At 43.5% G+C, this 27,225-nt stretch overlaps 1 protein-coding gene across 2 annotated transcripts in view; it reads left to right on the top strand.

The window, feature by feature from the left end:
- The window catches only part of PTPRJ (protein tyrosine phosphatase receptor type J), a 51,292-nt gene extending 25,462 nt beyond the window's left edge, over window positions 1–25,830 (top strand). For both annotated transcript variants that reach the window (XM_038563265.1, XM_038563264.1), the window contains exons 11-23: window positions 900–1,110; window positions 1,226–1,350; window positions 2,538–2,625; window positions 4,480–4,521; window positions 5,033–5,041; window positions 5,146–5,233; window positions 6,930–7,020; window positions 9,858–9,931; window positions 10,034–10,168; window positions 13,783–13,902; window positions 17,393–17,553; window positions 18,787–18,922; window positions 22,172–25,830. In XM_038563265.1, the coding sequence (XP_038419193.1) occupies window positions 900–1,110; window positions 1,226–1,350; window positions 2,538–2,625; window positions 4,480–4,521; window positions 5,033–5,041; window positions 5,146–5,233; window positions 6,930–7,020; window positions 9,858–9,931; window positions 10,034–10,168; window positions 13,783–13,902; window positions 17,393–17,553; window positions 18,787–18,922; window positions 22,172–22,330 (1,439 nt within the window). In that variant the 3' untranslated portion in view covers window positions 22,331–25,830. The remainder of the gene's footprint in view (window positions 1–899; window positions 1,111–1,225; window positions 1,351–2,537; window positions 2,626–4,479; window positions 4,522–5,032; window positions 5,042–5,145; window positions 5,234–6,929; window positions 7,021–9,857; window positions 9,932–10,033; window positions 10,169–13,782; window positions 13,903–17,392; window positions 17,554–18,786; window positions 18,923–22,171) is intronic.
- Window positions 25,831–27,225: the final 1,395 nt, after the last annotated feature.

Raw genomic sequence — 27,225 nt, 5'->3', positions numbered from 1 at the left:
AAACAGGAAGTGATTTGCGTTTGTGATGGGAACTTGCAAAAAGCATCCTCACAGCTGAGAGAGGAGGTGGCTCACATGCCCCTTGTCCCTGACAAGGCTCCATTACATTCTTTGGTGGGAAGAAGGGCATGATTCGAGGGTGTCTTTGTTAGCCGCATGTGGGTGCTTTGCACAAGCCTGGGTTTTCATCCAAGTTTTGTTGTTTTTGTGCATTCTTTAAATAGGAACAAGGCAGTGCTGCCTCTGCCATGCTCTCAGCCCGTGGTACTGTCCTCCCCTCCTCGGGGACGGAGGGATCAAGTATCTTGTAAGGGCTGTGAGCATCCTAGAAGGCAAGGAATTCGCTGGTGTCATACACTTCTGGCAGAGTTTCAACAACTGATACTGAGATCTCTCCATCTGTCTCTTTCTCTCTCCTCCTCTGTCATTCCGTTTTGGGTCTGTTTCAAGTCCTTTCATTGTGAGGTTTTCAGCAAAATCCACGCTTAGGCCTCGCCAAATGAAGGAGGTGGTATCTCATAGTGACTGGGAGTGACCACTGCCAGCCTGTGGTGGGTGAGACTGTGCGCTCCAAGCCGATGGTCTGGGTCAGAAGTCAGCCTGACTGTGTGCACAGTGTGGCCTCAGGCCCAGGTCCTTTTAGCTTTCTGTGCCTTCATCTTCCCACCTGTAAGATGGGGGTAGTAAACCTAACGTGGTGAGACTGTTGTCTGTGACGATGGTTTTGTACGTAGGGGTTATGCAAGCAAAGCCCGCAGAACTTCATCTAAGCCAAGCCTGGCACAGCGAGCTGTCATCATTACCACCCAGTGTCAACGTCATCGTTTAGATGCATGTGAAACTGAAATCTCTGCCATCACTTGCTTATTTATGCCTTTCTTTCTATGTGCTTCTCTTAGCTGGTCACCCGTCCCCAGATGTTTTGAGATACACGTATGAGGATTTCAAAAAGGGGACCTCGGAGACGTACGTGACATACCTCATAACAACAGAAGGGAAGAGACATCCTCAGGGCTTGGCTAAAGTCTCGAAATACGAAATCGATGTTGGGAACGAGTCAAACACGCACGGTTATTACAACGGGAAGCTGGAACCCCTGGGCTCCTATCGGTAATGCCTATATGGGGTTGCTGCCTCTGGGGCTGGGCCCTGCGCGTGCACTGCTCTGCATGCCGGGGGTGGTGGCCACGTCTCAGCTCTGTCTTTCCTCCTTGTCCTCCCGCAGGGCTTGTGTGGCCGGCTTCACCAACATCACCTTTAGCCCTCAGAGCAAGGGCCTCATAGATGGCGCTGAGAGCTACGTGTCCTTCAGTCCCTATTCCGACGCGGTTTACTTGCCCCAGGATCCAGGTAGACAAAAGCACAGCAGTGCCGTTAACATTTCAGTGGGGTTTTTGCTTCCGGTGTCCCCAGAAGGCCGGGTGTCCACCCGCCTCCCTTGGCTGGTCTCTCCTCTCAGAAGCTGAGATGTCACGCAGCCATCAGGACCCACCTCTGCTTCCTCTGAGGAGGTCCCCAACAGCCCCCCTCCCCCCCAACGCTGCACTTCCACTCTGCAAACATGGTTTAGTCCTTGCTTCTCAATGTGTGTGCCAGGCACACTGTTTGACCTTTAGTGCGTAGAACCTTTGAACGTTAGGGTCATAGGGAGTCACAGAAATGGTCTCGTCCAGCTCCTCTCATAGAAATGAGGCTGTGAAGGCCCAGAGAGGGGACAGTGACTTGCTTAGAGGCAGGCCTGACACTCTGGTCCCAGACTCCTTGTCAAGTGCTCCCCTCCTTTATCACACAGACTGAAGTGATTTAGGAGCCTCATTTCTGTAAGAATTGCTGGATGGCGCACTAACAAACCAGTGGATCCCTTTGTCTCTGGCCCGAAGGCAGGGCTGTGAAGGCCCAGGGAGGGGGCATATACAAAGGGATCAACTGGTTTGTTAGTGTGTCTGGTTTTTACACTTGATAGCTGTTGGCTTCAGGAAAGAAGCCCCAGAAGCAGAGTTCAGGGAGTTCGCACCCCCTTCCCCAATAAACAAGTGGGTTTTATGTCACTTGAGCACGATGCTGTAGGTACTTGTGCTCCTTTGTGGGCATTAGTGTCAGAAGGGTCAGAAGCGACAGGAACCACGGGGGACATTGTGTCTAGTGGATTTTAAACAGTGGTTGCTCCACCACGCAGGGCCAGTCTTGAGACCCTCCCTGCTCCTACCCTATCGCCACAAGAACATTTCTGCCTGGTTCTCTATTTTATATGTTGGGCTGCTACATGCAGTTTCATTCGAAGAAACATGTCTGCAGTAAGAACAACTCAAAAATCATAGACAGCCCAGTTCCCTAGGTTTGCACTTGAGTTTACACACGCTCTCTCTCTCTCTCTTTCTCTCTCTCTCTGATTTGAGGACTCTGGGCCGGTTGTTTGTGAGCATCCTTTTTTGGAAAAATATCTAATTTAATTTTATTTAAATTCAATTAATGAACGTATGTTGTATTATTAGTTTGTGAACATCTTCTGAAGTGCCTCTCATTTGGACTTTTCTCAGGTGTCATCTGTGGAGCAGTTTTTGGGTGCATCTTTGGTGCCCTGGTCATTGTGGCTGTGGGAGGCTTCATCTTCTGGAGAAAGAAAAGGCAACTGTTGTTTATTTGAATGATAATATCCTCCTGTTTTAAGGGGGCTTTTTACTATGGAAACTTTCAGACATTTACACAATCAGAAGGACTCCTGTCATGGGCCCCCAAGTCCCTATCACCCACACTCTTCACTGGCCAGTCCCACTTCCTCTCAGCACCCTAGGGCACACAGTGCTGTGTAGGGCTCCTTCTGAACTGTGCCCTGGGGTTCATGAGTCAGTTTTGTGGTGCTAAGAGATTTCATTTTAGAGTTAGCTAGTTTGAACACCTGCTCTGTCTGACTGGAAGTTAGGGAGGTCCATTGTGATGTCTACAATAATCTGTGATGTGACACCAAGGAGCATTACAGAAACAGCACATGGTTAAACAGTAAAAATAGCAACTATTTTGAGCACTTACTGTGTGCCCGGATTTGTGTTTCCATCAGTTCTCATATTCATGGGCTCTAGGAGGCAGGTCTTGAAAGCCCCATTGCAAGGACACACAAGCTGAGTGTAGGAAGTATGGAGATGAACTTGAACCTGATGTTTGCACTCCATCACTCACTCTCTTGTTTGACTGAAGCCTTTGTATCAACTGCGATTCATTCATGCTTAGCAGGTGCTGTCAGGTGGGGAATTTCATCCTGGCTCTGAGTTTAAAGCAACTATGCCAGATTCTTCGGCCACCACCTTGCCCTGTTGGGTTGACAGGCAGATTAAAATTTTTTGCGTGTGAGGGATGGGTCAAAACAGCTTTCTTGTTTCTTGTTGAAATAAAAGTTATACATGCTTGTGGCAAAAAAGAAAATATTGAAAAGAAGAACAAAGAAACTGGATACTTCATAATCATGGCACCTGCACAAAACTACATTTAACATTGATATGATTGTGAAACTCACACGTGAATACACACACACACACAAATGGAATCATATTATGCGTATTATTTTCTGATCTGCTTTATTATTTAAGACATTGTGGACAGCTTCAAATCTTCTTCAGTTTAAGTGGATAGAGAGCCTTCAACTGTATGGAAATTATTCAACCAATTTTTCTGATGTTTGCAGGTTTTTTTTGTTGTTGTTGTTGTTGTTTTGTTTTTTTGCTACAGTTACTTAATCTGTCCCTAAATCTTTGGGCGCATTCATGACTATTTCCTTAGGCTAAATTCCAAAGTGGACAGTTGCTGGCTCAGTGGGTATGATGCATGTTTTCAATTTTGATACATACTGACAAATTGCCCTCCAGAAGGTGTTTTTTTTTTTTTTTTAAATACCAATGTGGGGTTTAGCCAGCCATGCAGGAGAGGGCCAGGTGCCCCACCATCGTACCCATAGTGGAGATATTTTCTGGTTTATTCCATTACCTTATCAGAAAGGTTTATCAAAAAACAGTATGAAAAAGTGACTCTGGCTTTACAAACGGGGCATGCTGCCAATTTATATTTACCCAGAGTTATTTCTTATCTTATCTTTTTTTTTTTTTTAAGATTTTATTTATTTATTTGACAGCACAAATGGGGGCAGCAGGCAGAAGCAGAGGGAGAGGGAGAAACAGGCTCCCCATTAAGCAAGGAGCACGATGCAGGGCTCAATCTCAGGACTCTGGGATCATGACCTGAGCCAGAGGCAGGTACCTAACCAACTCAGCCACCCAGGTGCCTGAGCAAAATTCTTCTATACTTTTGGATCATAAAAAAGAGAGTTACTTCACAAACCAGTGTTTGCTGCCTTGGCCACCAACCTTAGTATAAGGGAACAGGATTTAGTGTCATATATATAAAAAAAGACATTTTACAGATACATGAAAGGGGAAAAAGCACAGGATTATCCTTCTTTGGTGTAATGGGTCTTTGTTTCTTTTAAAACAGGAAAGATGCAAAGAATAATGAAGTATCCTTCTCTCAAATTAAGTAAGTCTCTGGAATTATGAGCTTTATTTTAAGACATTTAATACCCCAATCTGTTCAGTGACAGTCTTGAGAATTTTTGATGGAACTTGCTGTCGTTTTTTCTGATTGACACATTTGGTCATGATCATCCAGAAGTTCTTGTAGCTTTGTTTTCAAGGAATCTATGTTTATTAGTCTCCTGAAACTAGTAGCTTCCTTGCCTTGTTCTATTGTGGCAAGTAAAACCTTACTTCCATATTCTGCCAATAAATATATGTATTGTGATTTTTAAGAAAATAAGTGGGTTATCAGTATGTAGGAGAAGACCTTGTTCAAAGTCACAAAGTCAGGAAGGGAGATTTTCTGGTTTATATTTTAGTATCTTGTAAATAACATTATATTGACCTTCCCTCCAGTGTTTATATAGTATAGTTTTTGTTCTTTTGGGAAGATGTTTACTATCATTTCTTGAGTCATGATTGAGTCAGTGCTTCTAATTGCTTATTTTTTTCTTTCTCTTTCTATGATGAAGACCTAAAAAGTGAGTGGCTGCTTTAATTTTTTAATAACTTATATTTTCCTATTTTGAGCATGAACTTTATTGAAGGTAAAAAAAAGTCCTAATAAGTTGTTCTGTTTTTGTAGATCCAAATTAATCAAAGTGGAGAATTTTGAGGCCTACTTTAAGAAACAACAAGCGGACTCCAACTGTGGGTTTGCAGAAGAATATGAAGTACGTGGTTGGAAATAATGTGGTTTTAATTGCTTTACCTTTCTCCCGAAAGTTGGAAAACCGCCCTTTTTTTCTTTCACCGGAAAGTACTACCGACAGAGGCGGCCCTCTTAGAGGGGAGAGGTGTTCCTGCCTGTCCCCCCAGGGGTCCCACTGTGGCCCCCTGGGCTGTGAGCACTTAGATGTACCCTCCCTCCTCCTGCTCATGGTTTGTGTGTTTAATCTCATTAAGAAGTGAAGATTGTGTAGAGAAAGGGAGAGAAAATGGGCCATTCAGTCTGAGGGCTGTTAACTGGTAGGAAACTTTTGGGGCTGGCATGGGGAGCTATGTGGCCCAGGCGGATTCCTGAGCATTGTGTGAGGTGCTGCGGAGTTTCTGTATTGCCGTCCCCATGTGCTCTACCCCCTACCCCAGCAGCCCAGAGCCCCTCTCTCAGAATGCCCTGTACACTCATTCTCCCTAACCCTGCCCTGCCGCTGTCTGTGCCTTGATTGAACCTACTCACCATTTGCATGGGCTTCCTGTGGCTGCCTTAACAAATCACCACAAACCAGTGGCTTGAAAACAATAGAATTCTCTTGCGGTTCTGGAGGCTCTACTAAGTCCAAAGTCAAGGTGCCTGCAGAGCAGTGCTCCCTCCCACTCTCTGGGGGTGGGGGGACCCCTTCCTTACCTTTTCCAAGATGCTCGTGGCTCTGGGTGTTCTGTGGCTTAGGGCTGAGTCAGGGCAGTCTCTGCTCCTGTGGCCTCCCCACCACCCATGGCTCCCCTCTGGGCGTCTTGGGTCAGCACACTTGTTATTGGATTTGAGGCCCACCCACATAATCTGGGATGATATCATCTCAAGATGCTCAACTTAAATACATCTGCAGACTCTTTTCCAAGATAAGCTCACATTCCACAGGTTGCAGGAGTTGCCACGTGGGCCTGTTTTTGTTGGGGCCGCCATTCAACCTACTGCATGACTCAAAGCACAGCTGAGGAGGCCTTAAGTTCTCCCTTTGTGTCTGTTTCATCTGTGACGTGTAGCCTGTCACCGATAGTCAGCGTTTATTTAATTCTGTCTTGTAACGATAGTTATTTCTCCCTACACTCCACTCCAAGGTTCTAAGCTCCTTGAAGGCAAAGGGTTATCCTTCTGCTTTTATTTGAACCTCTGCATTAGTTTCCAAGGGCACCTCACACTGGGCAACTTAAAACAGTAGAACGTTATTGTCTCACAGTCCTGGAAGCCAGTGGTCCAAAATCAAGGCTTGGGCAGGGCGGTGCTTCATACGAAGCCTCTAGGAGAGGATCCCACAGGGCTTCAGCTGGCTTCTGGAAGCCCCAGGCATGCCTGGCTTGTGACAGCCTAACTCCTGTGCCCTTCTTCATCTTAGCACAGCCGTCTCCCCTTGTATGTCTGTATCTTTGTGCCTCTTCTCCTCTTACAAGGACATTAGTCCTGTTGGGTTAAGGGTCTACCCTCCTCCAGTATTGACCTCATCTCATTTTGACTACAGTGTGAAGACCAAAGTTCCAAATAAGGCTGAATTCTCAGGTTCCAGGGGTTAGAACTTCCAGCCTATTTATTCGGTAGATGCAGTCTAACCCAAAGCACCTCTTCATTCCCACTTTGTTCTGTCATCCTCGGTGCTCAGTAGAAAGAATATCTGGACACTCAGTAAACGGACACTTCCTTTGTTTTGTTTTCAGGATCTGAAGCTTGTTGGAATTAACCTACCTAAATATGCTGCAGAAGCAGCTGAGAATAGAGGAAAGAATCGCTATAATAATGTTCTGCCCTGTAAGTTGTTTTTTTTTTCCACACGTCCTTCCCTTTTCTCTGTCACTGGCCACCACGCCTCTAACAGTGGGGGGCAGTGGGATCAAGGTACTGACTAGCCACATCTGCAGTCCTTCCTGGGCCACCCTGTGGTGGTCTCAGCCCTGTATTTAGGCATGTTCTTTTGAATCCAGCCCTCACGGGAACCTTCTGAAGACGGTAGTACAATATTCATTTTGCAGATGAGGAAGATGAGGCACAGGGTAGCTAGGTGATCTGTCCAGAGTCACACAGCTGGTCATAGCAGGCCAGGCTTTGGATGAGGTCTATCATTTCTTTCGAGGAAAGGGCCAGAGTCTGTGCTCTTACCCCTCTATCTTAAAGTCCCTTATTTCAGCTGCTATTGTTCTGGAAAGGAAGGGAGTAGAAGGAGGCAGGGAGTAATGCTTTTTATTTTTTATTTTTTATTTTTTATTTGAGACAGATGGAAAGAGAGAGAGCATGAGAGGGGTGGTGGGGGAGGAGCAGAGGGAGAGGGAGGAGCAGGCTTCCTGCTGACCAGAGAGCCCGACTCTGGGCTCTATTCTGTGGCTCGACTCAGGGGCTTGAGCCCAGGACCCTGAGACCATGATTTGAGCCGAAGGCAGGTGTTTAACCAACTGAGCCACCCAGGTACCCTGGGAGTAACACCAAATATGAATTGTATTTGAATTCACATTTTGAGAATTAACAAAGTTTGCCTAATGGATGGGGATAACAACAGATTGGGTTTAAAATGAAAATTATTTAGGGGCACCTGAGTGGCTCAGTGATTGAGCATCTGCTTTTGGCTCAGGTTGTGATCCTGGGGTCCTGGGATCGAGTCCCGCACTGGGCTCCCTACAGGGAGCCTACTTCTCCCTCTGCCTATGTCTCTGCCTCTCTTTCTCTGTCTCTCATGAATAAGTAAATACAATCTTAAAAAAAAAAAGATAAAATGAGAATTATGTATTACATCATCCATTAAAATGAAATGTAAACCCTCCTCCACAGAAAGTTCTTTGTGGTCTCTCTTTTGGGTGGGAATTAAAGAAGATTGCAGCTGTGTTCTGATTTTGCTGTAATTTATAGGCTCTGCTGAGAATTTTTTTTTTTTCTGCTGAGAATTTTTACATGAGGACATTTAGTGATACTGTCTTTTTTCATTTGAAGCTGTGTTTTTTCTTTCCTAGCCTAAGACATTAACTTCTGTTTAGATTCAGAATTTCTTAGCTCCTACATTTTCTCTTCATGCACCCTCCCCCCTACCTCTCCTTGTATTGACAGTGGACATTGACCCTTGTTCCAAGAAAAATGCTTTCAAAATCAGGTTGGTGGGCACTAAGGAAGGCACATGATGTGCTGAACTCTGGGTGTTAAATGCAACTGATAAATAATTGCATGCTGCAACTGAAAAAAAATTTAGAAAAAAAAAGCAAATACAGATTACAAAAACAAATAAAAAACCCAAAGAGCAAAAAAACCCTAAATCAGGCTGGTAGGATCTACATCACAACTGCCCTTCTACAGTTAGCTCAGGATCATTGGCCTGTTCTTGTGAGTGTTGCAGAGATTTTCAGATTCAGAGTTCAGGTATTTTTATCGGGAATGTTTAAGGCTGAAACTCCTGTTGGTAACTGAATTTAGAATTGTCATGTTATTTTATCCAGGGGAAGATGAGATAGTATATAATCAAAGGCAGGAACGTAGGTGGTGCTGATTACTCCACCTGACATTTGAAATTCTTTTTTTTTTTTTTAATTTTTATTTATTTATGATAGTCACACACACAGAGAGAGAGAGAGGCAGAGACACAGGCAGAGGGAGAAGCAGGCTCCATGCACCGGGAGCCCGACGTGGGATTCGATCCTGGGTCTCCAGGATCGCGCCCTGGGCCAAAGGCAGGCGCCAAACCGCTGCGCCACCCAGGGATCCCATGAAATTCTATAGTTATTGTTTTGTTTCTTGAGTTGGACAAGTTTGTGTGTGCATTTTGGAGATGATAGTATTTAGAAAACACAGGAATTTTGTGTTTTAGATCTTTTCACCCACAGTCGTCTTACCAATTCAGTTTACTCTTGAATTTGGTACTATTTGTAACGACGTTTTTATCAGACTAGAGAAAGTACACAAACCTGGGTGTCTGCCCTGCCTTAGTGGAAGGGGCACTAGATTTTTTTTTTTTAAAGATTTATTTATTCATGATAGACATAGAGAGAGAGAGAGGCAGAGACACAAGCAGAGGGAGAAGCAGGCTCCATGCCGGGAACCCGACGCGGAACTCGATCCCGGGACTGCAGGATCGCGCCCTGGGCCAAAGGCAGGCGCTAAACCGCTGAGCCACCCAGGGACCCCCCAGGGGGCACTAGATTTGAATTCTGATTGCCCTTGACCAGACATCAGTGCTTAGAGAAGTCCCTTAAGCTCGTTGACCCTCAGTTTCCTCATTTGTGAAATAGGCACAAAAGTTGGTAGGGGTGGTTTTGAGGAATAAATAAAATTGCTCCGTGCATTCCCTGGCTCACAGCACGCACCCAGGGGTGTTAATAGTACAGGTTGGTGTTGTCTGGGAAGGCGATCTGGTGTGACTAAGAGCTGAGCCCTGGTGCCAGGTTGCCCGGGTTCGAATCCTGGCTCTGGTGGATAATTGCCTGACTTTTCTGTGCCAGTCATTCAGGCTGACCGTAAGGATTGAGTAAGGTCATCTCTTTAAAATGCCATGCGGCACACCTTTGGGTTGTGACAGAAGCACCTGTGCCGCCATATTGTGTTTTTCTCTCCTGTGTGTAACTCTCCTCAGACATCTGGTTCTAATAATACCTTTTTTCTCTTGCTGTCAGATGACATTTCCCGTGTCAAGCTTTCCATTCAGACCCATTCAAGTGATGACTACATCAATGCCAACTACATGCCCGTAAGTGGGGAGCCATGCCCAGAGCATGGCTTCTTTGATGAAATCTTTGGGGGTCCTCTTTGTTTCTTTGACACTGAATTTGTGTCGCTTTCCATCTTCTAGGGCTACCATTCCAAGAAAGATTTTATTGCCACACAAGGGCCTCTACCCAACACTTTGAAAGATTTTTGGCGTATGGTTTGGGAGAAAAACATATATGCCATTGTTATGTTGACCAAATGTGTCGAACAGGGAAGGGTAAGTATCTTTTATTTAAATTATTAAGTTAAAAGGTAGTTCATTCATTCTGACTATGGTGAAAGTGTAAGTCTCTTAAGAAGCCTTTGTTTTTTTAAAGAAAATACTTCCCCAAACACCGGCACCTCTGTTTTAGAAACTCATTTTCTGTCTTCTTTTCTAAGAGAAAAGTTTAGAAATCTCTCTCTCTTTTTTTTAAAGTTTTAAAGTTTTAAAAACTTTTTTTTTTTTTTTTTTTTTTTAAATTTTTATTTATTTATGATAGTCACACAGAGATAGAGAGAGAGAGGCAGAGACATAGGCAGAGGGAGAAGCAGGCTCCATGCACCGGGAGCCCGATGTGGGATTCGATCCCGGGTCTCCAGGATCGCGCCCTGGGCCAAAGGCAGGCGCCAAACCGCTGCGCCACCCAGGGATCCCTTAAAAACTTTTTTTAAAGTTTTACTGTTACTGTCTTTTGTAGGTAAGTATCAATGTTCTCTATTCATGAGGTGGCAGCTGCTGGAGTTACAAGCAGCAGGAGTGGGGTTAGCCCAGTGCGAAGCTCCTGGGGTGGGAGCCAGCACAGCTCCGGTTGTCTCAGTGCTGTAAGTGGTCGCCGGCCCTTCTCTGAGCACCCAGCTTCTTCATCTGTGATCTCAGGGATCCCACCAGCTTTTTAGCACCAACACCCTTACTCTACCCCAAATCTCAGACTTCTCCCCAGATAAGTCTCAGCTGTACCTTCTCCCCTTGTGATGGCCTAAAGTCCCCCGGCTGCTGCTACCCAAGATAAGATTTCATCTCATAATAAAACCCCACCTTTCCAGAAATGCATCTAAGGAGAACTGAAAGGCACAGGCCGGCTTTAGAAGTTCTGTGCCTGAGGAGTAGGACCTAATGTTGCTTTGCGCATTTTTTTGCTCTGGGTTTGTTACCTGGGGGATAGGAGTTCACACCCTTGATCAGTACTTCTCAGACCTTATGGTACAAACATTAGGATCTCCTGGAGAGTGGTTTCGGTTCCAGAATTTCTAGTTCAAGGAGGGCTGTGGTGGGATCCCCAGAACTGCACTTTGGATAGCTGTCAGTAAGGCTTCTTTTGCTGGGTCTAGGACGCATGCTTGGAGTAGCTCTGCCCTAGGTGATTGTGGGAACCCATTGAAACCCCTTTTAATGTTCTTCATTTCACTTTAGCAGATGTTTATCCTGCCCCAAGTGTGTGTAAGGTGCTCTGGTAGGGGCTGGGGCTGGGAAAGATAACAATGAAACAGTAAGAAGTGGTTCCCATCTTCCCTGGCTTGGGATACAGAAGCTTGTGCTCTGCACCACTTCTTGGCATCCAGAGCACAGGCTCTTATGTAAACAAAAGCACTTTGTTTTTGAACGCAAATAAACTTCATGGTGCTGGTGAGCCCTGGGGCCTCGCATGTGGAACATTCTCAGAAATACCTGTTGTTGTTTATCTTATGTCAGGAGAAAAGTGGATTTACTGGCTCTGTGTGAAAAGGGAGGGGAGCCACTGAATTTTCTGCACCAGATACTTCATTTATGTTACTGCTTTTCTATGACGACAGTCCTATATAATTATTGTATAGATGGGGAAACTGAGGCTCAGAGAGTTTAAGAACTTGTCCACAAGGTAGCAACAGAAACCTGACTGGGAAGAGGCTGAGCTGAGAGCATCAGCTCCATGTGTGTTCTTTCTGGGAGCAGTGGTCTAGAAACTGGAATCCTTTAAAAAATACAGGTCCCCAGCCAGAGTCAGAAGCTCCGGAATTGGGGTTTGGGCATCTGCTCTTTTTTTTTTTTTTTTTTTTTTAAGGATTTTATTTATTTATTAGAGAGAGAGAGCGAGAGCATGGCACACACAGCAGGTGGAGTGGCAGAGGGAGAGGGAGGAGCCAAGTCCCTGCTGGGCAGGGAGCTCGATGATCCCAGGACCCTGAGATCATGACCTGAGCAGAATACAGACACTTAACCCACAGTCACCCAGGTACCCCTGGGCATCTGTTTTATTTATTTATTTATTTGTTTGTTTATTTGTTTATTTACTTATTACTGGTGTTCAATTTGCCAACATATAGAATAACACCCAGTGCTCATCCCATCAAATGCCCCCCTCAGTGCCCGTCACCCAGTCACCCCCACCCCCACCCACCTCCCTTTCTACCACCCCTTGTTCGTTTCCCAGAGTTAGGAGTCTCTCATGTTCTGTCTCCCTTTCTGATATTTCCCACTCATTTTTTCTCCTTTCCCCTATGATCCCTTTCACTATTTTTTATATTCCCCAGATGAATGAGACCATATAATGTTTGTCCTTCTCCGATTGACTTATTTCACTCAGCATAATACCCTCCAGTTCCATCCATGTCGAAGCAAATGGTGGATATTCATCGTTTCTAATGGCTGAGTAATATTCCATTGTATACATAGACCACATCTTCTTTATCCATTTATCTTTCGATGGACACCAAGGCTCCTTCTACAGTTTGGCTATTGTGGACATTGCTGCTAGAAACATCGGGGTGCAGGTGTCCCGGCGTTTCATTGCTTCTGTATCTTTGGGGTAAATCCCCAACAGTGCAATTGCTGGGTCATAGGGCAGGTCTATTTTTAACTCTTTGAGGAACCTCCACACAGTTTTCCAGAGTGGCTGCACCAGTTCACATTCCCACCAACAGTGCAAGAGGGTTCCCCTTTCTCCACATCCTCTCCAACATTTGTGGTTTCCTGCCTTGTTAATTTTCCCCATTCTCACTGGTGTGAGGTGGTATCTCATTGTGGTTTTGATTTGTATTTCCCTGATGGCCATGATGCGGAGCATTTTCTCATGTGCTTATTGGCCATGTCTATGTCTTCCTCTGTGAGATTTCTGTTCATGTCTTTTGGGCATCTGTTTTTAAAGCAAAACAAACCTCTCAGGGGTGAGTCAGATAATCAGGTTTGGAAGCCACCTGCAGTAGGACACATTTTGGAAAGTGAGGGAGGGGAGGTGGAGAGGGGAGAAAGAATGTGTGAGTGTAATAAGTTGTTTGCTAAATTGGGCATTCAGATATTCTTGGAGAGCAGATGTTTCCGATTTTTATTTCTGTTTACATCTACCCACCGATTTATAAAAATCAAAGACCTGGGGTTATTTGATTCTCTTTATTGGTGTATTTGTGTTGTAATTAGTGTGGATCTAAAAGTATTGGGGAAAGTCCTCATTTCTTCTAGGTGCATGGGGTTATGGGTCAGTCTGAATTTTAGTTCAGGGAACAGTTGTGGACTGGCTGCTGTCGGGGCCAAAGGGAGCTGGCTGGGCCTGTGTCCTCAGAGAAGGGACAATTGACTGTTCTGCTTTAAATCCATTTTCATACAGAAATGGGGGCTCAGTGTAAGCCAGATCTTCTGAGATCTCAGGAAAAGCAAGAAACCTGAATTTTTATAAGAAACCACCAATTTTAAGAGAGTTGGCAATAATTGTAAATTAAAAAAATTTAGGAGTCGATTTTAGGAGTCAAACGGAACCTCACTGAAGGGCTGATCTAGTTTCTATGCCAGTTTTCAGTATCTGGTCTCCCTTTGTGAGGCTTTAGTGGTGGCAGACGGTATGACCTGACTTTTTGTATAAAAATGCAATTTTATTGTAGACCAAATGTGAGGAGTACTGGCCCTCCAAGCAGGCTCAGGACTACGGGGACATAACTGTGGCAATGACATCAGAAGTTGTTCTTCCAGAGTGGACCATCAGAGACTTCACAGTGAAAAATGTAAGTAAGGGGCCGAGATGAATAGGTCTTAGATAAGAGGACCATATATTAAGTTTGGGGTGATGCTTTTTAGGTTGATATTAACCCATATGTTTTTTTTGTTTTTTGCATCAGAAAAAATTTTTTTGCTTTCTTCTTACAGGATGAAACTATCTACATACACTCGAAAGCAACCCTTAGCTTTACTTTCTTAAGAGGAATTTCATCTGTGTCTTTTTTTTCCTCATTGAACTGTAGTTGACACATTGTATTATATCAGTTTCAGGTGTACAACATAGTGAATGACCCAACAATTATATATACTTTACATAGTGCTCACCACAATAAGCGTAGTCACCATCTGTCACCATACGTTATTACAATATTATTGACTATATTCCCTATGCTGGACCTTTCATTGCCATGACTGATATATTTTATAAGTGGAATTTTGTATGTGTTAGTCTCCTTTACCTATTTCACACATCCCTTGACCCACTTCCCCTCTGGCAACCACCAGTTTGCCTTCTGCTTTTATCAGTCTGGTGTTTTTTTGTTTTGTTTTTTTTGTTGTTGTTATCATATGTTATTCCTGAATGAAATGAATCTTAAGAGCGTGGCTCAGCAGCAGTAACTGTTCCTTTTACACTTTCCTGTAACTTGTCTATAGAGTTTTTGTTACAAACCAAGCCCCTTTTGGATTAATTGGTTGCAGATATGACATCAGGAGTGGCAATTTGCAGTTGGGAGCAGTATCTGAGAGCAGTTACATTAATAGGATTTCTGGGCATATACACATGGCCTCACCCCCCAAAAGCTATGGAAAAAAAAATCCAATTACATGATGTAGGCACTGCAGGAAGACAGATTATGGCGTCCTTTTTCTTAAAGATGTTTAGAAATGGAGGCAATGAAGCCACATAGATATCTTTTGGTGGGTGTGTAAATTGGTATAACCCTTTGCAGTTTATATTAGAAGCATAAAAATGACCATTCTCCTTTGATCTGGTGGTTCCAAGTTTGAGACTCTATCTGAGAGAAAAAATCTGAAATATAGGACAAGGCGTATTACTCACAAAGAGGAATCTCAGCATTATTTATAATGGAGGGAAAACTTGGAGCTTGTTCAGATCTCTAGCTTTCAGAGAATAGATAACTAAACTATAGGTTATTTAGTCGGTGTATCATTATCTAGCTATTAGAAGTGATGGCTGTATAGACTGCATAATTACCATGGAGGAATGTGAGATTGCAGTTGAGTGAAACATACTAGGAGACAAAACTTTACGTATATTGCGAATAGTACACAAAAGCAAAGCCTGGGAGTAGATTCAGGGGAGTTGACTTTTATGGGGGGTTGGTGGGATAGGTTCTAGGTTATGAGAATTATCTTTGAGGATTCCATAAGTCATGGATATAGGGTAGCATATTAAGTATTAATTCTTTACTGATTGCCATGCCTCCAAGGTCCTGGCTTCAATTAAGCACATTCTGGACGTGCTGTCAAAGCTGTTATCACACACCGATGCTACTCATAGTGGTTGAGAAACCCTCATAATATACTTATTTCTATAGATTTCTCCTATTTTATTTTATTTTATTTATTTTTATTATTATTATTTTTTAGATTTCTCCTATTTTAAAGACAGGATTTTCCTCGGTTGCTTTCAGTACTTGGAATTCACCCTTGCAGAGGAGAGTGATAGGTGGAATTGCCCACGTCATTTAAACAAAATTACCATGACGGTTATCATTTTTGTTAGCTAAACTCCAGACTTCATTTGGGTTTCACATTTTTCCACTAAACGCTTTCCAGTTCCGGGACTGAATGAATCCAGGATACTACATGGCATTTAGTAAAATACTACCTTTTTTTTTTTTTTTAGACAACTTTTTAGTTACACAAAATGCATGAATATATTTTCCTTTTTAAAAAATACTACATTATTTATTTGAGAGAGAGGGAAAGGGAGCATGAGCAGGGAGAGGAGCAGAGGGAGAGGGAGAAACAGATTGCCCCGCTGAGCAGGGAACCTGATGCAAGGCTTTATCCCAGGACCCCGGATCATGACCTGAGCTGAAGGCAGATGCTTAACCAACTGAGCCACCCGGGCACCCCTATATTTTCCTTTTCAAAAGTAAGAACACAGCAGATAGAACTGAAAGTTTCTACCTCCTACCACTAACCTGAGCCCCCTTGCCCCTCTGAAGAGATAATGCTGAAAAGTCTGACCTCCCCCAGCCCCTTCCTCTCCGGTTATCTGTCATAGCTACTTTCCTTCTTTGGTTGAATACTTTTGGTTACTTTTGTGAATGTCACCTTTGTGTGTGTGAGACTTCATTGTCCCCTCTCTCTCACTGCCTTTTTTCTCTACTCATCTCCATATTTTGAACAATGTGTGTGAATGCACTGCTTTTTAACATATATATGTTAACAAAATAAGCTTCAAAAGTTAGCTCTCATAAAGGAGATGGAAATGCCTACAGTCCAGATGTAGGTAGAAGGCCGAGGTCAGTGCTCAGGGGTGGGCATAATGAACCTAGTAAATCGGGACAGGGATGGTCCAGCCTGGGTGGAATTCTCATAATAAAAAAGTACATGCTTTGGTTTGTAGTAGGAAACCAGTCTGTGTCAAAACTAATTCTGTTATAACAAGATCCACTTCCTATTGTCTGTCTGATGTTGAAATAGATGTGTTTTTTGGAGAATGGGTGGCGGTGGTGGTGGGGGGAGTCTTTTCTCAAACTCCTACAATTCTAAATATTTCCTTAGTGCTCATGAGTTACCTGCTGTTTTATAAGACTCCAGAAGGCATGTGGATTGTGAGACAGTTCTTGCCCCAAGGTTCTGATTATCAGAGTTGTATTGGTGTAATATATTTTTGGTTCTCTGGTTGACGACATTCCCAGGTGGGCTCAGGGAACGGCTTCAGGAGCTCTAAGGAGGTGTAGGTATAATAAGCCGGTGAGGGCATTACTGGCAGGCCCCTGTAAGTGAGAAGGGAAGATCTGAACTTGGGATCAGAGGATGAGGCACTTGTGCTTCATCTGAGCTGCATGTGGGGAGTCATTTCACTTGTCAGAATCTTTTTATTTTTTAAAGATTTTATTTATTTATTCATGAAACACACACACAGACAGGCAGAGACATAGGCAAAGGGAGAAGCAGGCTCCCCACAAGAAGCTTGAGCAGGACTTGATCCCAGGACCCTGGGATCATGCTCTGAGCCAAAGGCAGATGCTCAACTGCTGAGCCACCCAGGCATCCCTCTTGTCGGAATCTTTAAAGGAGGATGATAAACCCTTCTTCTTGGGCACATTGTGGGATTTTATGAGCATGCCAACATCTGTAAAGCACTTTATCAGCTGTTGTACCGATGTGAAATTGTACTTTTTAGTCGTAACCACTCCTGTTTAGATGCCGGTCAGCCAGCCCATGTAGCTCGGCATCCAGGTACTGCTCCATTTCACTTGGCCTTCTCTATGACTAACCTCTTTTCTTGGCTTTTAGATTCAGACAAGTGAGAGTCACCCCCTGCGACAGTTCCATTTCACCTCCTGGCCAGACCATGGTGTTCCGGACACCACTGACCTGCTCATCAACTTCCGGTACCTTGTTCGTGACTACATGAAGCAGAGTCCCCCCGAGTCACCCATTCTGGTTCATTGCAGGTATACAGATGGCACTCCGTGTGTGACGGTTTCCAAATGTCATTGTAAATGTGGACAATTTAGAGAAGCAAGGCCTAAGAGGGAATGCAATAAGCATTTGAAAATTCAAGAAAGTTTTGGATAAGGGACCGTGGACTTATACCCCAGTCCCTGAGACTTTAGAACAGGGATTGGCAAACTATAACCCAAGGGCCAGATCTAGTAGCTTGCTTGTAGTTTTTTAAAACTATAGTGTATTCCAATTTAATATTAATAAATATTTATAAAATATTTCAGCCTTACAAAAAGATAGGGAGTAATAATCTAATAAAGTATATATATATGAGTTCATGTATGTTTTTTTTTTTGCTAATAATATCTTACACATATAAAGTCTCTACTTATCAGTCTCCTTGTTATACAGTTAAACATGGTCTTAGAGTTGATCTGAATCATTCCTTTGCATGCTTTCATATTTCATTTCATATATATCTATGGTTTTATATAGCTTTAAGCTTTTACCAGATTTTGTGACGTAGACATCATTCTGCAACCTGCTTTCTTCATTTAGCATTTTGGTTTGTTATTTAACAAAGTTGGAGCACAGAGTTCTAGTTCATTTTATTCATTTATTAACGAATTCTTTTTCTGGCACACAAAAACTGTATGTAAGTTAGTGTATACTAGTTTATGAGTTTGGAGGTCTAACCTGTGAAACCCTCACCACAATCGCTTTGGCTGCCTATTTTTGTAAATAAGGTTTTTTTATTGGAACAGAGTGATGCCCATTTCTTTACATATTGTCTATAGCTACTTCCATGTTATAATGGCAGAAAGAGACCATTTTGTCTGCAAAGCCAAAGATATTTATTATCTGGTCCATTATAGAAAAAGTTTGCCACCCCCTTGCCCCCACTCTAGAACAATAAGACCCTAGCTTTAAGCTAAAGACATTAATTTAGGACAGAAGAAAGGAGGGGCTTAGTGGCCCTCTGGGGAATAAGTTGATGAAATTTGCCATCCTAGGTTATGGTGGTAACTTGAATGAGACTGAGATTCAGGAAGCTCTGGGAGGAGATTTTTTTATGGTAATTTGATTCAAAATGACTTGCTGAGGTTTCAGTTGAGCAAATGGTTACTGATCCTGGGCATTGATAGTGGAGGACAGCAAGATATATGTACAAATTGGGGACATTTGAGAGTTTTATGTTAGAGGTAACCCATGGTGATATGCCCTTTTCTTTTTTTCTTCAGTGCTGGGGTTGGAAGGACAGGCACATTCATTGCCATTGATCGTCTTATCTACCAGATAGAGATTGAGAACACGGTGGATGTGTATGGGATTGTGTATGACCTTCGAATGCACAGGCCTTTAATGGTGCAAACAGAGGTGAGGCCAAGCTCTGTGTTTGGCAGACTGCTTTTTTCAATCCTTTTTTTTTTTTTTTTTAAAGATTGCATCATGTCACATACTTGGGTTAAAACATTTCACCTTTCTATAGCTTTCTGGCTCTGGCCTGTGAAGTAACACTGGACTTCTTTAAGATCCTTAACTGATGTGAGATTGAATGATCTGATACAGAGAGGTGGTGATACTGATAGCAGCAATGGAACTGTGCAAACCAAGATAATTTCAGGATTCCTTACCTTGTGGCCACTAACTCATCAAATAGTCTTAGCAATTCTCTGAACTTTGGCTTCTGGGTTTCAAAATCATAAAACTAGCATTATCATGCTTTGTTTCTAAGAAGGCCTGACCATCCTTAAAATAAGCTCATGAATGGACTTATCAGATGTTAATGATGTGAATGAAATGGCATAATGTCACCATGTTAATATGGCTGTGTATCCTCATCCAACCATGCAGATGTTACACAGCGTCAATTATCATAGCTACAGGGGGATGGCTGGCCAATTGAGAAGATTAATGTTTAATATCTACAATGTCAGTTGGGTAAGACCATTGAATTCGGCTTTCCCTGAAATGTTCCTTGATAAATATTGTTTTTGAGTCATGTTCTCAACAACTATATTGGGAAATAGCCTTCCTGGATGCTGTAGGGGTGAATGTGCCTTGACAGAACGAGAGCAGAATATTTATTTTGTATCAGGCTGTCACCCTGTACCAATTTAGAACTCCATGAATATGTGTTGTGTTTTTGAGTCTAGCAGGGAATGTGCTGGAGGCCTGGGTACATTGTGTGCTTTGGGGTGAGTGGCACGTTTGTAGAAGAAAGAATGGAATTCGCTTGTGTGTTGGTCGGAAGAAAGATTTTCTTTTTTCTGCTCTAATTATGGAGAGTAGGACTCTATCTTTTATCCCCTTTTGAGAAACACAGAAATCTTACATCTGCCTACAAAATCTTTTCTTGTTTCTTTTTCTTTCTTTTTTTTTTTTTGGTAGTTTGAAAACGTAAACTTGTTCATCTTTTTTATTTTTAAACATTTTTTTTAGAGAAAGAGAGTGTGTGTGAACCGGAGCTGGTGTGGGTGGGGTTTGGGGTAGGGGCAGAAAGAATCCTAACTAAGCAGGCTCCATGCCTACCCTGGAGCCCCACACAGGCTTGATCTCACCACCCTGAGATCATGACCCACGCCGAAATCAAGAGTCAGATTCCTTAACCGATTGAGGTACCCAGGTGCCCCCAAAAATGTGTTCATCTTAAAACACCTGATAAAAGAGGATATATATATATATATATATATATATATATATATATTTTTCTTTATTACTTTTTCTTCCCCAATCCTATTCCCTAGAGGTAGCCAATGCTTACAGTTTGTATATATCATTATAGGTTTAGTTACATCTATAGAAAACACATGTACACATATAGAGTTTTTTTTTTTTATGGCTAATGCTTTTTAAAAAAATCTGAGTTGACATACAATGTTACTTTAGTTTCAGGGGTACAACATAATGATTCAACAAGTCTATGTTATGTTATGCTCACCACAAGTGTAGCTGTCATTTATTAACCTACAAAGCTGTTATAGTACCATTGATTATATTCTCTATGCTTTCATTGTCATGGCTTATTCATCCCATAATTGGAAGCTTGTGCCTCTCACTCCCTTTCCCCCCATTTTGCCCTCCCACCCCCCCAGCAATCACCAGTTCTCTGTATTTAGGGGTCTGTTTCTGCTTTTTGTTTGTTCATTTTGATTTTTAGATTCTATGTGTAAGTGAAATCATATGACATTTGTCTTTCTTTGTCTGACTTCACTTAGCATAATACCCTTTAGATCCACCCATGTTGTCACAAATGGCAAGATTTCATTCTTTTTGATAGCTGAGTAACATCCCATTGGAGATACACACTATAGCTCCTTTATCCGTTCATCTGTCAGTGGACACTTAGGTTGCTTCCATATCTTGGCTACTGCAAATTGTACTGCAGTAAACAGTAGGGCGCATCTGTCTTTTTAATTTTTTTAAAAGTTTTATTTCTTTATTCATGAGAAACACACAGAGAGAGGCAGAGACATAGGCAGAGAGAGAAGCAGGCTCCATGCAGGGAGCCTGAAGTGGGACTCGATCCCAGGACTCCCAGGATCACGCCCTGGGCTGAAGACAGACACTCAACTGCTGAGCCACCCAGGCATCTCCAATATCTGTCTTTTTAAATTAGTGTTTTTATTTTCTTTGGGTAAATACCCAGGAGTGGAATTACTGGGTCATAATGGTATTTCTATTTTTAATTTCTTTGAGGAACCTCCCTACTGTTTTCTACAGTGACTGCACCAATTTACATTCCTATCAATAGTGCACGAGTGTTCCCTTTTCTTCACACCCTTGCCAACACTTGAGTAGGGTTTTGTCTTTTTTTTCCTGCCATTCTGATAGGTGTAAGGTGATATCTTATTATGCTTTTGATTTGTATTTCCTGGATGATGAGCGATATTGAGCATCTTTTCATGTGTCTGTTGGCCATTTGTACAGCTTCTTTGCAAAAATGTCTATTCAGGTCCTTTGCCCAATTTCTAATCAGATTTTTTTTACATTGAATTGTGTAGCTTCTTTATATATTTTGGATATTAACAAATGGAGTATTTTTAAAAAATTGGATCCTATTTTATATATAATGCTGCCCCATGATTTTTTTTCCCTCTTATGTCATCATGGGTATCTTGTTTTCTCTTTTGCCATCATGGATACCTCTTCTTACTCTTTCTCTTTTTAATGGCTACCTGAGGATTCTGACAAGCTTGCCTGAGGGTTGTCCCTACCTCTCTACCCCGCTTATCCCCTTCAACCCTTCCCCTCTGTTGAGAATCACAGTTTACTCCTTATACTGCACCTGCTAGCTGAACAGGAAAATCTTGTTGACCTTTTTCTTGTTTGAATGTACATGTGCATTATTTCCTCCACATTCATTGTCTTTGCTCTTCCCCAAGATTCTGGGACTCCTCCTTGGGGAGGGGAGGTGTGGGGACTGTGTCCCTCTAGTTAAGAATGATTGATGATGAGAATCTTGCTCTCTGTGGTTTCAGATTTCATCAGAATATGGCAGCCTCTTGATAAATGTGAACTTGAAGTGTTCACTGTGGGGGTTGGTGATAATCTGAAAAGAACCTTGGATGCTGATAATCTCTGGGACCTCTGCTCATTTGCTTTCTCTTTTTACTCTTTTAATAGGACCAGTATGTTTTCCTCAACCAGTGTGTTTTGGATATTATCAGATCCCAGAAGGACTCAAAAGTAGATCTCATCTACCAGAACACAACCGCAATGACAATCTATGAAAACCTTGCACCTGTGACTGCTTTTGGAAAGACAAATGGTTACATCGCCTAATTCCAAAGCCAAACCTTTCTGGAGTTACCCAGACTGTCACACCCACAGCAAAGGAAAATGCCCCGATGTGGACATGTTTTTATATGTCTAATATCTTAATTCTTTGTTCTGTTTTGTTAGAACTAATTTGAGGGTGTGAAGCTGCACATGTAAAACATGACATGAGAAGTTGGGGCTGTCAGGGGCTGTGGATGGGTGGTGAGCTAATCAACTACATTCCTGATTACCAATGGGATGAGTTCACTTTTTGTTTTTTTTTTTTCCTTAAGAATTACGGAACACCAGGAAAAGTGAGCTATGATTTTTTGTTTTCCTTTTTCAAAACAGATTCTTTTTAAAAAAGACTATTTTATATGATTCACATGCTAAAGCCAGGATTGTGTTGGGTTGAATATATTTTAAGTATCAGAGGTCTATTTTTACCTACTGTATCTTGGAATCTAGCCGATGGAAAATACATAATTGTGGATGATTATCATGTAGGGAGGGGTACATGGTGCCTCTTCTGCCTGGGTTTTCTATTTGAACATGTGCCTTTTCTGAATTATGCTTCCACAGGCAAAACTCAGTAGATATCTCTATTTTTGTATTGAATCTCATAATTGGAATATACGGAATATTTAAACAGTAGTTTAGGATTCAAGGTTGAGCCTTCTCAGTAACATTCCTGTTCTCATTTGACTAGAGGAGGCCTCCCCCGACCCTTCCACATCCCTTCTCCCCTGTTTTGTGCTCTATTCTTTCTTCTCTTTTCCCTCCCACTTTTCCCCAAAGACACTTCTGTTGGCCACATTTTCAGCCCATTGGTTGAGTGAGAGTGGAAACCAAGTATCACCTTGAGAATTTCTAGGGTGGTGGGGAGCGGGGAGCAGAGGAACCCTACAGTGACATAATCTCCTTTTCTCATCCCTGTTTTATCCTTTCTCTTGTTTCTGTATTTGGTAAGAAGGATTATTTAAAGGTGCAATATGTGACTTAGTGATTCATGATGCTCTAGGTTTTTAGTAATGTTTTACTCAGGTTGGCATTTTATGTGTATCTGTGCGTCCGTGTATATGTGTGTGTGTGTTTAAAAGCGTGGCAATCTGTGAACACTTCAGTGTGAAAACAGTGTCAGATGAATCCCTCCTCCCTCAAAGTCCACTGGCTTTAGTCTATCTGCAGTGACACACATCCGTATCTACTGTATATATATATACTAAACTCTTAAAACAGTCATTCCTTTGAATTGAGGTGTACAAAGTTTTGAATTTGTATCAAAGATGTAATTATTTTTAAAACCTCTTTTCACTATACTGCTGCTGTAATGACTTTGATTTTTTTTTAATGTAGATTAATTTTTTTTTTTGCTTCAGGTGTGTATCCACCAAGAATTTCAGAATTTACGTGGATTTATTTTATTGGTACATAATCTGTAAACTTCTCAAGGCATTAACATGAAAGGATTTGTTTCTTTTTATTTTATATTGTGGCTCAGGTTATATTTTGAAGAAATTTTGAGTTTATCCTCCTATAGGCAATGAAGGATCTAAGGTCTGATGAAGGAATCAACCAAGTCCCTGGAATCCTGTGGCCATTTTCCACAGTAATAAATCCTGCTGTAAACTTAGGACAGTTGTGTCCTAGTGAAGATGGGAGCAGGGTCTTCTCCGGGTGCCCTGGTCACTGTTCACCTGGGGAAGCCTGTCTCCTGACCCTGCCATGTTCCTCAGTATGCTGGCACTTTGAGAACTGACCGGACATGTGAGTGGGTTATGAAGGGTGAACCACAATGTACTGGAAGCCCTTGATTTGGTTCAGAGGTTTAGTGCTTGTACGTCTTTTGTCCCCCTTTCCCCTTTGAGGTACTGAAAGGATTGAAAAGGCGAGGTGGCGGTGGTGTCGTGTCTGGGGAGAACTCACTTCCCACATAGAAATTGCACTTTTTTGCCGAATCCTTTGCTCTTTTTCGTGACAAACAGTTCACTCAGCATCAGGCCCTTAAAGGAATGGGTTGTACAGGCCTGGGCGGGCCCTCCTGACTCCTTTAGTGGGGCTTTTGGCTCTTTAGGTCTGCATCAGGGAAGCCACGCCATCCCAGGCTGCTGAGCGAAGCTGGGTTTGGGCCAATTGCTTGCAAACCTCCACGCTGGTCTGGCCCTCGGTGCACACAGGTCTCAGAGAGTTCCATGATTGCATTCGGAGGCCCCTACCCAGGCAGGCAGCAGTTCTGTGGGTCACACCCCTCTCCACTTCAGTTGTTGGGAAGCCACTGGGATGGGTGTGAAGGCATCAAGTCCAACAAAGATGCTCTGCCAAGTGTTGCCTATATCCCTTCCATGGAGAAATCGGAGGGAGGGACTTGGCTCTAAAAATGCCTTTAAAAGGTTGAAGCAATGGTAATTATAAACATATTGTATAAAAACACACAGAAAAACCCCCCAGAAACCCTCCTCCCTTCTGCATGATACGGGTTTGGGAAATGGGCAGCAGCCTCAGCAAGCTCACTCTCAATACCATTCCTAACCCTGGGAAGAAGGCTTGTGGGGAGAGGTCTGGATTCCACATGGCAGGTCACACGAAGGTCACGATGCTTCTCTGCATCCTGAAGAGGGCTGGGTTTGGGGCCGGTGGGGGTGGTGAGGGTATTTATAGCACAGTGATTGAAAAGGGAAGATAATTCTGTAAATATATAGGACACATGGGCTGGGGTTTGGCCGTAGAAAAGAGAAGGTGCTTTTGAGCTCCTGCCCTAAAGCCTCCCAGGAACAGTGAACTAAAATTTGAGGAGTCCAGTGGAGATGCGGAGATGGTGTGATCATCCCTGCTTTACTATTTGCCAGTTGCACACTGAAAAAAAAAAAAACAGCCCGAGTGGGATTAGTTATTAGTGAAAAGTTGGTGGTCAGTTGTTTGGGGGAATTGGGTCATTGGTACCTTCTCCCAAGGGCAAGGATGTTTGCCTCCAAAGGTAAACCCAATGACACTTGGCACCAGTGGAAAATGTCATTTGGGGGTCTGTTCCCTGTGGGCGTGTAGTGACCTCTGGCTGGACTTTTGGCCTATTTGACTGCACTGGATTTGGGCTTCATAGACTCAGAGGCTCCTGGGGGTTGGGGGCCAACTATGCAGCTGATTCACTTGCTTTTCATCTGAGATGAAAAAGCCAGATTTTCTTCTGCAGTGCTGGGTTGTGCTTAGTGAGCTAAACGCGTCTTGGCGACTAATGTTGATTTGCCTCAAAAGTCCAAGTTCTGAGTTTTCAGACTGTGTAGCCGTCAAGTGTTTGACATACTGTAGCTTTTTTCCCTTGGGGGCACATATGAACAGGATGTGTTGATATGGACTCTAAAACTGTAATTTTCTTGTAACTATTTTGGAATGATGCATATTTCTAATGTTTGTTATACTTGTACAGAGTATTGCTGTTGGTTGCTTTTTTTTTTTTTTAAGGAAAAAAATGGCCTGAAAAAAATTTTTTTAAAAAGACTCACAAATACCAAATATAAAAAATGTCAACATGTTGTGCCTTTGTTTCTTACCCCCCCTCCAATTTTTACTCTATGTCCACCCCATTTCATTTATGAAGCAGTGTCTTGGCCTGCGTGTAACTGGGGAATCCCAGTGTCCCTTGGGGATTTTCTACCTGTGTTAGTTTGCCCGGGGGCTGCCACAACGAAGTGCCACAGACCAAGAAGCTTAAACAACAGATTTTTATTCTCTCACAGTTCTAGAGGCCAGAAGTCCAAGAAGGTGCTGGCAGGTTGGTGTCTTCTGAGGCCTCTCTCCTTGGCTTGCAGATGGCCACCATCTCTCTTTGTCTTCACACGGTCTTCCCTCTGTGCGTGTCTGTGTCCTAATCCTCTTTGTATCAATTGGGACACTTCATAAAGGATTATGGTTCACTTGAACAACTTAATTTTTACTGTAATTACCTCTTTAAAGACTCTATCTCCAAATACATTCTGAGGTGCTGGGGTCAAGAGTTTAACATATGAATTTGGGGGAGACAGAAGTTGGCCACAACACACATCCACGGAGACTTAAGAGGAGACTTTGGAAGAAGCGAGTGTGCATTAAGATGTGGCTGCGTGTGCTCTCATGGGCCAACAGATGGACAGACACTCCACTGCTGCCACTTGGTGGCAGCCTGCGTGCCCAGGACTTTTAGAGGATTTTTTGGTGATTGATTTGGTGAATCCCAGAATGGCTGGGATACTTACTGTAGCAATTTGGACAGGTTTTATTTCGAGGTCCACCATACACCAGCCTCTGTCCCTCAGTGCCTAAGGGTTCACCCGGGAACAACAGGAGCTTACATTCCGATGGGGGGACACAGACCAATAACAGGGATATAAAATTTTTAGTGTGTGAGGTGGTGAAAAATATAAAGAAGCAGCATTTCATGCCCTGATGCACCAACTCGTGGCTTTCACACGATAAGCACTGCACATAACCTCTGCCAAGGAGAAGGCTTTCTGCCATGCGCTGGCCACGCGCCCCCACGTCCCCACATGCACCCCCCGCGCTTCCCATCCCCCCTGCCCCCCACGTCCCCTCATGCTCTCACGCTGCCCCCATGTCCCCTCACGTGCCCCCCACGCTCCCCCCACGTCCCCCCGAGCCCCCGCGCCCCTCCGGTTCCCCCCCCGTGTCCCCCACGCTCCCCTCTGCGTCCCCCACGCGTGTCCCCCCCGCACCCTCCCCCCACGCGTGTCCCCCCGCATCCCCACGCGTGTCCCCCCGCGTCCCCCACGCGTGTCCCCCCGCGCCCTCCACGTCCCCCCCCGCGTGCCCCCCGCGCCCCCCGCGCCCCCGCCTGCGGGGAGGATGGAGACAGTTCCCAAAGCCCAGGAGCAGGCGCCCGAGGGGCCGCGGAAGCCCCGGAAGGCCTCCCGGGAAGCGCAGGTGTGCGG

This window comes from Canis lupus, chromosome 18 (assembly GCF_011100685.1).
Source record: "Canis lupus familiaris isolate Mischka breed German Shepherd chromosome 18, alternate assembly UU_Cfam_GSD_1.0, whole genome shotgun sequence".
NCBI classification, from domain to species: Eukaryota; Metazoa; Chordata; class Mammalia; order Carnivora; family Canidae; genus Canis; species Canis lupus.
This window is presented reverse-complemented; position numbering and strand designations above follow the sequence as displayed.